The sequence below is a fragment of the Mytilus galloprovincialis genome, chromosome 2 (genome assembly GCF_965363235.1).
Source record: "Mytilus galloprovincialis chromosome 2, xbMytGall1.hap1.1, whole genome shotgun sequence".
Classification (NCBI taxonomy): domain Eukaryota; kingdom Metazoa; phylum Mollusca; class Bivalvia; order Mytilida; family Mytilidae; genus Mytilus; species Mytilus galloprovincialis.
In genome coordinates, this window is record NC_134839.1 from 92,491,115 (window position 1) to 92,505,619 (window position 14,505).

Consider the following 14,505-nt stretch of genomic DNA (forward strand, 5'->3'; position numbering starts at 1 on the left):
AGCCATTTTAAAAAGGGGGGGGGGGTTCCCAACCCAGAGTAAAGGGGGGGGGTCCAACTATATGCTCCCACTCAAATGCATTGATCGGCCAAAAAAAAGGGGGGTTCCAACCCCCGGAACCCTACCCCCCCCCCCCCCCCCCCCCGATCCGCCACTGTATGTTAAATGTACCAATAACTTTTTAATTGAATTGAATCAACTGACTGTCATTGCAATGACTCTGTGGTCATGACTGTCTTATGTATCGTTTTATCCTTAAATATTATTTACTTCTATAAACAAAATCACTCAGCCCTTTAATGGCTCAGGTTTCCTTATGCGTGAAATTTGTGTTAATGTCATTTACTATTTAACCTGTATTTCTAAACTGAAAGTTAAGACAGATGTCCTTTCATACATTTTATGCCATTTAATTATAAAAATTCACATATAATACTATAAAATCCTGTTATTATTTCTTTGGACTACATCTGATATTTTCTTTACTTACAGTATACCTATGGCGATACTGGGGTATCGCCTGTTTTGTCATATTTGGGTCACTAGAACTTGATTGTTCATTAAGGTCACTAGAGCTTCTAAGAGATGATTCTAAATATGGAACATTATATATAATATTTGAGCTTTTAGACGTAGTGTTAAAAGTTGATATCGCTGCTGCATTGTGTAGTTTCATATTTGTTTCACTGCTTGCCCTTTTCATGTTATTTGTATAAATTCTGTCATGGATTTTATTTATATAGTCTTGATGACTAGAAGGAAATTTGAAGCTATTTGTATTTTCCGGACTGGAATCATGATCAAAAATAGAAATTTGAATACCACAATCTGATGTGTTTACAGCAATGTTATCGTCTGAATTAGATGTCACTCGCGCCATTCTTGTCAATCGCTTCCGTGGAGTATTAGCTTTGTTAGATTCAGGAATACTCGAATTGTTTTTCAAGTTATGATTTTTGTCAGGTGATGTTTCAATATGACTGACATGTCCATTTCCAGTTGTAATTTGTTGACTAGATTTATCGTCGTTTAATAGAGGTTCAGTTTCAAAGCTCTCCTCTTTAACTTTGTTCAGAGCAGAATGATTAGAATGAGACATTTCCATTGAATGAAGAGTCGTTTCAGAAGGCGAAGGAAGAAATACATCGTCTGACATTCTAGAAAAAGAGGGATCTCGTCTCATTGATATAATTTTTCCATTTTTAATCATGATGATAGAACCGTCTCTCCTAATGAGAGAACTACCTTTTGCTGTTTTTGAAGTAAGTTGACGAATTAATTTATGAGAAGAAAGAGTTGTTGGTGATGCTACACTATTTCTGCCTAACCGTAACGAATGAATAGATTCGTCTGAGTTTCGTCTGGAACCATGACGCGACCCCCGGAATGAGGCATGGATCATCGTAGACAGTCTTCTGAGGGGCCCCGGGGAGCTGTCATGAAGTGTATCTGAAATAGAAATGGTAAGTTGTGAGAAAAAAATACGATAAATGTAGATCAGACACACAAATTGAATACAATACAGAGTGTTTTATTGTTCAAGCAATTGAAATTGCTACCACCTTTTAAAATTGAAAAACATGTGCAGTATTAACGATAAAGCATATATATAAATATATAGAGAACAGTTTAACTTTCAAGCAAAATCGTAAAATAAAAATATTGAATATTTTAGAAATTCAGAAAGTTCAACATGTAGGAAAAGTTAGTTATTAAAATCTACCAAGATTTAACTACAATCAAAAACAGAAAATTCATAATACAATAATCATCACAACAAAGACATGCATAGAATGGCTGGTTAATTGAATCAATCAGTTTGAAAATTAATGCATTACAAAACAACAAAGCAAGTAATTCAGAAATAAAAAGGTATTAGTTAAACATGGAAAACATGCAAATGTTATAAAAATAACATTTTAGAATTCATTTTATTACAACTTCTTATTCAATACATTTATTAAATATCTAATATTTGACTATTATTTAGACATTTTATATATATAATATATATATATATATATATATATATATATATATATATATATATATATATATATATATATATATATATATATATACAAGATTTATCTAAGAATAATAAGAAGCAAAACAACTGTCATTGTGAGAATCGGTATGTTCCAGACAGTACAATATAATATGTGAAATTGAATGATGATAATTCTAGAATAAGAGACTACCTAACATGCATGCAACTGCCTATACTGTAGTCAAACAATTCACTGACAGAAATTGAATCAGTTTAAGAATAAGTTTCTATAGTTTGAGCAATATATGTATATATTTAATATATAGCTAGCCTAACAATTGTATCGAGGAGAAGAAGGAGGATGTTAATGGTATACCTTTGAACATAAAACGGTATCCGTTTATTTCGTCATATAATACTTCAATGTTATCTGCATTGGAAATAATTTAATTTAGAAATAGTGTCAAGTTTTTAAAATATACAAGATAATGAAAGATATAAACAAAATTAATACACAATTATTAACGTTATAAAAATATTTTCAGGGGGTTTGGGATCGACAATAAAAAATATGTTAAGTATTGTGGACACTACTGCAAAACAGCAAATGACGAAAAAACAAACAAATAGTCATCAAATATTCAACAAATAAGATTTCAGAATGGAGCCTGTACCAAACACAAAAACTGTGTGATCTTTGCACCCCAAAAAATAAATTAGTCTTCTGATCCACAAGTGGCATTCACTGCTAAAAATACAGCTGACCAATTGTAATGTACCTGCATTGGTGTATAAGCAAGAAATAAATTATCACTTGAATATATCCATTTACACCCAATTTACAATAACCTTGACAAATCTCACCACTGGTCTTGCTTGTAGTTTGCTGGACTGTCTTCTCTACTACCTGATTGTCTATTATTGTCCCTTGTATCCCAATGAGTTCTTTAGAAATTTATTTAGTTTACACTCCGAATACCGGGAAATTAGTTTGTTTGGTGTATATAGCTCATCAATTACCTGATTACTCTTTCTTGCCTAATCTTGTTTGCTAATGGATCACTTGTAACTCTTAAGGCAAGTTTGTTTCGAGAATGAGTTGATTTTTTTCGTTTGAATTGTTTCACATTTTGTCATGTCGGGTCCTTTCTGCCTGACTACAGGGTATCTGGTTTGAATATAATGGTGTAGACCGTATAATTATTTAAAGTTGCTGTAACCACCTTTATTTTGACTCTGTAGGTTAGGGGACAATCACTTGATATTCCGAGGAGAGGTGCAGAATTGTAAAAATTAATAGTCTGGCCTGGTGAAGACTTATAAAATAAATAACCTCGCCCAAACAGAATTAACGAAAATAGAAAATATATATTATACCCAACACAATGTAGAAAATAAAGGTGTACAAAAGTAAAAAGTAATGTTTGCACGTCAAAATCGTACAAATTTGAAAAATAATTTCACACAGATCTGTACTTAGTGCCATTTTGTTGATAGGATATACAAGTACTCGGCAACGTTCATTCTGTGTAGTATTGTGTATCCATCTGATGAGTTGAGCTTTTTTCAATTGATTTTGAGGGGATTGGGATGCCGGTTACATGTTTAACCCTGCCTCATTCTTTATGAATGTACCTGTCTCAAGTCAGGAGCCTGTAATTCAGCACGTAGTTGTCGTTTGTTGATGTGTTATATATTTGTTTTTGTTCATTTTTATGCATAAATTAGGCCGTTAGGTTTCTCGTTTGAATTGTTTTACTTTTGTCATTTCAGAGCCTTTAATAGTGACTATGCAATATTGGCTTTGGTAATTGTTGAAGGCCGTACGGTGACCTATATACTCACACGGAAAACCTCCTTCATGGGCCATTTGGAATTGAAATTTCAATATTTTAGAGGGAACTTAAAATGGATTTCGTCTCGTTTCTAATGCTCAAGACATGAATAGATTGATTTAGAAAATGTTGCTTACGTCCCAGGGACGCTTTTGGCATGAACCATTGTGGATTTTATCACAGACGATTCGTCGAAAATACCTTAATATTTATTATTGGACACCGTCATAAAGATTTATCATACCAACCTCTATATCACACAGACTTGCATACATGTGAAGAATGTTTTAAAGTTATGATACTACATGTATTTGCATAGTCATATAAATTACATACGCACGTGAATTGACTGAGATGGCTATATGCAAAGGTCTAGAACAAGTTACAGCGTCTAAGTCTATTTCTATATTAAGTGAATGTTGTTATTTGTAAATATACAGTACTTGCTGTATACTAGTATAAATTTTTACATAAAAAAATATCCTGAAAATCGACCCAATTAAATTTGTACATGCGATTCTTTTACGAATATGGATCCTTTTTAGTGAATTTCATCTTATTTTTATTTCTTTCCCTTCCTCGTTAATTTCTTAGTTTTTTTTTAGGGTGGAAATGAAAAAAAAAGAATACTAAGTTTTTGGATGTTGTATTTTAACTGATTTTGATATGCAAAGAGAAATTAGGCCATGTGCAAAAGGGTCATATTAACAGATTTCGGAACATCTCTCGACTGGTCCATAAGGATGTGGATGCGTTTTGCTAAATTTGTAAGACGGATTAGTTCAATCTCTCTGAATTTTGGATATATTTTTGGATTAATTCTGTACTTAACATACACAACATATCTGACAAGAAGACTTGGTGCATTTTTTAATGGGACAAAACGTTATAAAGAACTAATAGAGGAATTTAATTGTGGCCTATGGCCAGAGATCTATCGAAATTATAATAGGGAACTTCGTATGATTGCTTATTTAAAACATAAGGTGAATACAACTATGCCTAAATCAGTTATATAAAATAAAATTTAGTCCTATTTATAATATGATAATTACTTATCTACTCATTGGCTAGTTTATACGGTCAAGTTAACTTATTATCTGGTATTCGAAGCGTTACTAAATAAATTTCTAAAGAACTCATTGGGATACAAAGAACAATAAAAGACAATCTATTATCAGGTAGTAGAGAAGACAGTCGAGCAAACTACAAATAAGACTAGTAGTGAGATTTGTCAAGGTTATTGTAAATTGGGTGTAAATACATGTATTTATATGGAGCATCATAGCAGAATGATTTGAGTATAATTTCAGTTTCATTGAACACAAGTCAATACACATCAAAACATATCAGACATCTCGATCGCTATTAGAGGCATATATTTTGGTTTAATAAATCAATTGAAATGTGTATGCAGAACTCTAATGCATCATATTAAACACATTAACACATTCATTAATAAAAACAACCCGTCAGGTGTATTACCCAAGTATAAACTCAAACAATGTTGATACAGTGCAAAATGTTTCTTTTATCCAATCTAAACGGTGTCTTAATTGTAAGAGTTCATATTTTCTTATCAAATAATTGGTTCTGAATTAGCACCGTGTAGCTAACAGCAATTACCATGATGTGGGTGTAAACGCCATGATATTATGAAATTTAATTGCATCAGGAACACACTGTTAACAATTATAGCATGCAAACAAATATTACTGGCAACTTTCCTACCCACTTTTATTTAAAAACAAAATAACTTACTATCCCAAAAGACACGATCTAAAAGTGATTATAAATGATATACTTTTGTTATTGACACTATACAAGTTAATATAAATGATATATGTGTGTGAGCTACAGTAACTGGTAAGGACACCAATTTAATTTGATTTTTTTTTTTTATTTTAATTGCAATAAAGCAATAATCACACGTGGTCCATTACACAAGTTACTTACATACATCCATTGTAATCGAAAGGGATGAGGGAAACTAAATCATGCAAGTTTTAAAAAAAGGATTGAAAGTAGTAGCCAACAGATCACATTAGATTTCAAATTTTAGTCATATACGTTTAGGTTTGGTAGAGGTTAAAGTTATATGCTGTGTTCACTATACAAACTTCCTTAAAACAAAAAAACACCAAGGAGATGTGGTAGATTTGTCCGCTCGTATGTATTGTAAATAGAATAGCTGTCGGGACGCATAGAAACGTCTGAATATACAATTTGTACTTCACGACATACATTTACGAACAATTTTAAAGCTTACAGATTCATATAGCGAACACATTCTTTGTACACCGTCAATTTTGGAGAATAAACTCATGCGACTTATACATACACACAAGCATTTTAGGTAATTTCTCTTGTGGGTCATCTGAAGGAAAAACATCAAGTTCATCAAAGTAAATTATTCAAACTCAATAAAAACTAACATTATAACTTAAAACAGTGTATTTGCTTCCTTGCTAGTATAAATATTTTATAAAATAGCAGTGTTAATACTGTCACCATTACAGTGGTATTAAACATGTGAGAATTTCACCTCCCCTCCTTTAAGATTTAGTTCCTAAAACCCAAACTTAATATCGGAACAAAAAAGGACGTTTATTCTATTATCATTATATTTTCTCAAAAACTAACATGTTATAATTTCCGTACGTATACACACGAAGCTGTTATAATGTTATACTGAAAACTTTAAATATTTTTGTAAAAAGATGCACGAACGGATGTATATCTATACTGCGAATTGTTATTCAGAAATATCATGAGAAAACATTTGTTCGAATAAAACAACACTTGCAATTTTGTGACTATTAACAACTTGAGCATGTGCATGAATACATTTAATAGTTGTTGTCTCTTTGACATATTGCTCATTTCCATTCTCATTTTTTTTTTATATATATATTTTAGACTATTATACGAAATGACAACTTCAAGTTTTCAGAAAGATAGAAACAAACTTTTTAGCACCAAATCGATGTTGCTGCTGGTGGACTGCTTATATCTGAGGATAATACTATCACTAAAGATCTTGTCCAGACGCACACATATTTGTTATAAACGTATATATAGTTATTTTAATTTTATGAATATTAAATAAAGAAATGGAGCATGATTGCCAATAAGACAAATAACAAAAAGTGTCCCATCGCTCCGGATTAATTCAACCGTAGGTCTTGGACAATGATAAAAACCCATGCCGTACGGTCAACTACATGTATATATATAGTATAGAGGTCAACGACATGCCAAATATGAAACTATTCAAACACCGGTAAACGAAGAAAGTTATGGATGAGTCGTCTATTTAGGTCTATAACAGGGAAATACGAAAAGAGTTGCTTACTAATGTACTTTAACGTAGTGTTGTGACTCGCTTCAAGATAGGTACAAGAAGCATACATGTAAAATGATCTGCATTTGTATAGGTTATTAAGATTTAAATTGTTTCAAAATTATTTTTAAAAATACACAAATGGAAGTTGCTAGACATGTTCGTAAAAATGTTGATTTGATTGAATCATTTTTAATGACTTGGCAAGCATGTTTCTTGGATAATTGATTTTCAAACTTACATCTTATGTGAGCAGACGGTGGAACATTCTTTACATAGGGCTAATGGGATAGAAATTAAGCTATTTTCTTCTTCAAAAAACTTCTCAAGGATGTCTTGTTTCTTATAATAGACGATGATCGTTTTTTCGCTACACAACATTGTTTAACAAAATGAGCGTAGAGATATGAATAAATGTCCTACATAGAAGCTCGATGAAAGATATAGTTCATAATCAATTATGATAAATAATGAAATTTCGATTCTGGTAAAGTTTTGCATGCAATCCTTTGAAATAATCATCTATCGTCTAATATGTAACAACGTTGTACTTCTAGTCAGTGAAAATCATTTTATTGTCATTTACGCCTTCAGTGTGTGCAATAGTTGTTTTTATTGTAAATTGTTGCCAGCAAAATCTTTTCAAGATGGAGAAAAGCTTTGATCTACTTTCTTCTTTAATCATTTCTACATCAAGTCCCGTGTTACTGTAATGATATAATGTAGGCTAGATATAAATAAGTTAGTAATGCGCCTGTGTTTAAGCAGTACATGTATTGAAGAGTGCAGTTAACTTGCATTAAAAAGTTGGATTCAATTATAAATTGTTGTCGAACGGATATAGTTTAAATGTTCAAGTGCATTCCAAACTTATGAAAAACAAGTCGCCCATCAACATGCACGCAATATGCCTAGATGTATTATGCGTAATTGGTGAATAGAGCACTTTATTTATAAAAAAGCCATAATTTTATCATCATAAGGATTTATTATAAACAATAAATGCTTATAATTCCATATGTTGTATTAATTTATTTACAACTATTTATATTATAATGCTTCATGTCCTCTTTATATTGTCCTATATTCACACAATTTAGAAATAATTAAATACGCAACCGTTTAGGTTGATGAAGATACATGAAGATTTTTTTGTTTTTTATAAAAGATAGAACTACATTGTCTAATGTAATAATTTTCCCTGTGTATAGAATATATTCACTTCGTATTCTCGTACGTAGACTTTTTGAACTCAAATATTTCAATCAAGAGTACATCAATTGTGCATCGGATTTTTCAAAGGACTGTGTGGATTTACTCTACAAATACCATTTATCGGACTATTTAACAAAGTTTATGGATAGCGGACATTTTCCGTCTCAGCGTATATGGAAGCGAATTGTTTTCTTGTTTAAAATTTGATGCATTATTTTGTTCACCAATAAGGTAGATGATCATAAAACTATTTGAATGCGAGGATTACAGCACAATCTGACAACAGTGTCATCTCCAACAGCAAGAATGTAAGATGGCAATCTGACAACAGTGTCATCTCCAACAGCAAGAATGTAAGATGGCAGTGTGAATTCACCAATACCGTACATTTAACTACTTGAAAAATAGGAAAAAGTTTAAACGACAAAACTAACGGCTTAGGACAGGCACATACAACATGTGGGGGTTAAACAGTTTCGTAATGGCACAACCCTCCCATAAACCGGGACAGTGATCTAACAGCATAACAAAAGAAAAAGAACGTTTTGGAGAAAACGTTACTAAGATGTAAAACTTGTGTCTGATCCATTTGTCATTTTGAACAATAAAATATATTTAAATTAACAAAAGAACAAACTGAAAAATCTGTTGCAAAAAAATTATTTAAATGATCGACACGACGCACAAAAATGGTTGGCTTCAATTGTTGGAATATGGCGAAAAGATTGCATGCACAAATATATACAACTACTCTCTCTCTATATATGTACACAGTTATTAATGATATATAAAGAAAATATGTTTTGAATTAATATCATATCTTGTCATCAGTCTCGTATATATTTTTAATACACCTTGTGCTTTCAAGAGGTTTTACGCTTTCAATATTCTTGTTAATGTCTTATTCAGGAAACACAATTGGAATAAACCAAATGAAAATTGTGCAAGACTGATAATCGATTAAATTTTATATAATTTTTAAAATAAGGAACAAGTTATAGATATTTCATACATAAATGTATGTAAAGTTTACTTAAACAAACAGGCCATTTTCGAATACTTAAGGCTTGAATTTTATACTAAAATTCTCGTGGAAATGATACTATATATATATATGAAGTTAACAAACGAGGTCTATTTCCCAAGGTGGTGATTTTCCGCTGTATCGTTCATATCTTTCGATTTCGCTGTGATTTCATTTATAGAAAATTCTTTCATTTCAATCATATGAAAAAGTCAATGAAAGCAATCAAATACAGAATGATGAAAGAAACCGACAATAAAAAGAAATATAACCACAATTGTTTTACTTTGAAACTGATGGGTATTCATTTAATGAGGTGTTATTATTCTTATGTTATAAGTGTCAAATTGTTTTACAATATAAAATAAGGAGATATGGTATGATTGCTAATGAGACAACTATCCAACAGAGCCGATTTTAACACCATTAGGTCATCGTACGGCCTTAAACAACTAGTCAAACTAAAACCATATATTCACCTTTAATGGGCACCGAGCTGGAAAAAAAAAGTTTTTCCTCTGTTGTTTTGATAGGAGAGCAGCAAATATTAGTTATATTATTTGTATTGTAAAATATTCTTATGTATTGGTTTAAAAAGAACACTTCCCGTTTCTCCTTCAAAGAGGTAAAAGGTAAATTCAGCCTGGATTTATTTTGTACAAGCGCCATATCTTCACAGTATTATTACTTTACAAAATGTTTTCATGGACCAGGTGTTCTAAAACATCGTGGTGTATTTTTGATTAGTTACTGAAGATAGAACTTGACTAATTCCGAATAATTATCGCAAAAAAAAAAAAAAATAGAAATACTTTCTAAACTAAAAGCAAAATTGTATTCAAAGTAATTTGAAGCTCTGTGTTTTGTTTTTCAGACACACATACCTAGATTCGAATTGGTGTTCTTTGACAAAATCTTAAAAAAAAAACAAAAAAAAAACATGTAGAACCACCAACGTGTATCAGAGTAACATTTCAATTTTGAGGAAATATGTAAACTTGAGGCACGTAAAATTAATATTCAAATTCCTGAAGGTTTTGACAACTTTCGTCTTATGAACTTGTGAGTTACACATTGGCCCTACCCGTATGGCTTTGTTTTGATCTTTAAAAATATCCTCAATGACAATAAACACAACGTCATATACTTTCTATTTTAATATAGCAAGGCAAGGTTGGTAATGATATATCGGCAGAAAATGTGTATATTTATTATCAGTACAAATATAAATCCTTAGTACAAGTAAAACTTTGTTTATTGTTTTAAGAAAGGCAACGAAAGATTCATTACAGCTTTCGCAACTTCATAAAGCATCTGCAAGAAACATTTTTCTTTGTTACATAATCATCAAAGCCAGTGTAAAATTATAAGAGTCTCGATTTAAGTATAATATTATTTCTGTATCCCTGCGTTCAAATATGAATATGAATCTGACATTCCGACATACATTATACCTATTTATCCTGCATTATTTATCACTGTGTAAAGTTGATATTTAGTGCATATTTGTCTCATTTGCAATAACACGTTTATAATTCATTTAATATCATTCATCAAAAATAATCCAGATATTATTTGTTTTTAGCTTTAGCTCAACCTCCAAAAATAGTTAAAATTAAAAAAAATAATTCAGAAATCAAATTTCATTTAAATTTAATAAACTTAGGCAACAACCATTTTCTTATCTGGGGGGGCCTGGGATTTTTATTGTGTTTATAATTTTTTTTCAGAACCTTCCTCCGACAAAATATTTTTTTTCTTATGAGAAGGAAAGCAAAATTTTTTTTTTCCTATAATGTGGAACAGAAATACAATTTTTTTTTCACAAAACCATAAAATTAACATAAAATTCATTTTAATTTTTTAATTGATGTAAAATGTAAAGTGCATGGCTCTGTCTATATCCTGGCATTGGATGTTGTCTCAGTTGGTTTTTTTAGCCCACTTTCTACATTATGATATTCTAGGAGTCCGTCATACAGGTATCCTTAAATTTTAATACTGCAATTGAAGTGGCCACCATTGCCATATGTAATGGCAAATAGTGAGTAGCTCCAACTTATAAAATCCACTGTTTCCAACTATGATAATTGACATTCCAAACGGAAAATACTACCAGTATACAAGTCTGTGTCATACACAATCAGGGCTATCTTAAAAGACTGCTTATGATACCATATCTATTCCTGTTATAAAATGACCATTTCATGTTTATAATAGTTGCAGTTTTAAGTATGGTCTTACAGTAGTAACATATATATGCGGGAGATTTGGAATTCTTATAAATATTTCTGGATCAAACACTATTATAGGAACATACAAAAAGTTATAAGGTATAAAGATCTATAAATAGAAATCTTAGCTTAATCTGTATACTAGACAGATGTTTATAATCTGCTGTTTTACTGTCTCGTCTGTTGTTAGTTTCACCATTCTCAAATTCAGCAGTGCAAAAAAAAAATTTCAAGCAGGTGTTAGCATAAAATTGTTTTCAGCTTCAGTGCAAAATATATTTTTTTTTTTCGGTCAGCTAGGCCATCAAAATATTTTTTTCAAAAAAATCCCAGCCCCCCCCCCCCCCCCCCCCCAGATAAGAAAATGGTTGTTGCCTTAACATCCCTTACTTGCGAAATGGCGCGTTCTCAAGTTTTATCGGAATGGTCACAAAAAACTTCGAAACTAACTTCGCACTATTATTATATAGTTAGCTTTATCTAAAATTAGATACATTAATGATTCACACTAATCCCCATTCATTATAAAGCACTTGATATAATTGGCGCTATCATTATCAGAAAATTTCAATAAATCCCATTTTTAGTTGCTTCTAATGTCTGATAATCGCAAAATTATGCAATATTGTTGAAAGATTATATAAAATAACTTCATTATGATGATAACGTGTGATCAATGATAAAACAATATACCCAGTTAAGATTTCGCAAAGCAAATATCTTAACATAACCTAAAATACACGACATTCATCATGGTTAATTTTAACTACTGAGAATGGTTTGCAGTAAGTCACTTAACTAACGGGAATGATCTCAATAAGGATCATTTTTTTTAGAAAAAAAAACCTCGAAATCATAAGAATTCTTTTGCTTAAGAAACAAATTTTAGTCATAAGTTGGAGAACATGAAATATTGTAGTCCGAGATTACTCTGACGTCCAACGGCTGTTTTGCCAGACAAGCTGGGGCCGTGGGACGTCAGAGCTCGTCCCATATCAAAAAGTGGATATTTGCCCACCCAAAATAGATGCGCTGCTTCGTCGCTTCTGGTGCCGATTGAGGGCCTTGGAATTATATAAATCGGGCATCAATCTGTTCATTTTTCATTTATCTCTTCATTTATGTAAGTTTCACCTACCTGCCAACCTTTATTTTTCCATATTTTAACAGTTTTCACACAGACCCATCGATTTCTGCATTTTGACTTTCATTTTCAAAGATTATCACGTGACCACGAGAAAACAGTGCAAATGACCATAATGTAACACCTCGTTCATTTACGATGCAAGTTATCTAAATGTCCGAGAGCTTCCGATTGTTATCGTGGTTGGAACTAAATGCTTAATACCGATCTCCTGTAAAGGAGGTGAAAAATCGTGATTGGCTTCTAAATGTTAAACATCGATCTCCTATAAAGGAGGTGAAAAAATATAAATATTTGCATATTTGAGTCTCGAGGCTTCGAACTCTCTCGTAACTTGACGTCCATTTGAAAGTGAAAGTCAAAATGCAGAAATCGATGGGTCTCTATGAAAACTGTTAAAATATGGAACCAGATGCTCCGCAGGGCGCAGCTTTATACGACCGCAGAGGTTAAACCCTGAACGGTTGGGGCAAGTATGGACACAACATTCAAGCTGGATACAGCTCTAAATTTGGATTGTGATTAAATAGTTGACACAGCATAGGTTTCTGACACAGAATGAATGTGGTCTAATGAACTTAAATTTTTTTTTTTGCCTTTGAGCAATTCACTATGCTGTTGAATATTAATCCTCTCAAAAAAAATTAATGTTTGAAGAAATTTTCTTTTTATTTATGAAATCTGAAATGAGAAAAATTTAACCCCCCCTTTTTTCACATCCCCCTTTCCCTTTTTCCAAAACTGATCTCAATTCAAATTTCTAATGGAGTTTGCAACAATAACTACTCATTTAAATACATCATAAAATATTAAAATGTAACAAAAGGTGCTTGTTATCACTGAATGGTAAAGATTGTTTTAATTTATCAGTTGGTAGTAAAAGTGAATATACATTGTATATTGTATAAAACAATGATTTAAGTTGACTCAACTACTATTCTGGACAAAGAAAGATAACTCCAATCAATTGAAAATTTCTTGCTATTGCACAATATTGTGCAATTAGATATTTCTGGCTATTGCGCAATACTGTGCAATTGAAAATATTTGCTATTGCACAATACTGTGCAATTGAAGATTTCTTGCTATTGCGCAATACTGAGCAATTGAAAATTTCTTGCTATTGCACAATACTGTGCAATTGAAGATATCTTGCTATTGCTGAATACTGTGCAATTGAAAATTTCTTGCTATTGCACAATACTTAATATAATAATTTTGGATCCTGATTTGAACCAACTTGAAAACTGGGCCCATAAACAAAAATCTAAGTACATGTTTAGATTCAGCATATCAAAAAAGCCCAAGAATTCAATTTTTGTTAAAATCAAATTTAGTTTAATTTTGGACCCTTTAGACTTTAATGTAGACCAATTTGAAAACGGGACAAAAAATTAAGAATCTACATACACAGTTAGATTTGGCATATCAAAGAACCCCAATCATTCAATTTTTGATGAAATCAAACAAAGTTTAATTTTGGACCCCAATTTGGACCAACTTGAAAACTGGGCCAATAATCAAAAATCTAAGTACATTTTTAGATTCAACATATTAAAGAACCCCAAGGATTCAATTTTTGTTAAAATCAAACTAAGTTTAATTTTGGACCCTTTGGACCTTAATGCAGACCAATTTGAAAACAGGACCAAAAATTAAGAATCTACATACACAGTTAGATTTAGCATATCAAAGAACCCCAATTATTCAATTTTTGATG

At 31.4% G+C, this 14,505-nt stretch overlaps 1 protein-coding gene across 16 annotated transcripts in view; it reads right to left on the reverse strand.

Moving 5' to 3' along the window:
• Positions 1-386: 386 nt before the first annotated feature.
• Positions 387-14,505, reverse strand: part of LOC143064877 (beta-4C adrenergic receptor-like) — a 45,541-nt gene continuing 31,422 nt past the window's right edge. For 4 of the 16 annotated variants that reach the window (XM_076238052.1, XM_076238051.1, XM_076238053.1 and 1 more), the window contains 3 exons: positions 6,167-6,202; positions 2,367-2,420; positions 387-1,449 (listed from right to left, as the gene is read on the reverse strand). In XM_076238052.1, coding sequence (XP_076094167.1) covers positions 452-1,449; positions 2,367-2,420; positions 6,167-6,202 — 1,088 coding nt within the window. In that variant the 3' untranslated portion in view covers positions 387-451. Of the gene's footprint in view, positions 1,450-2,366; positions 2,421-5,586; positions 5,605-6,094; positions 6,203-6,659; positions 7,876-14,505 lie in introns of those variants that run through there. The other 12 variants (XM_076238055.1, XM_076238067.1, XM_076238056.1 and 9 more) reach the window with 11 other exon arrangements.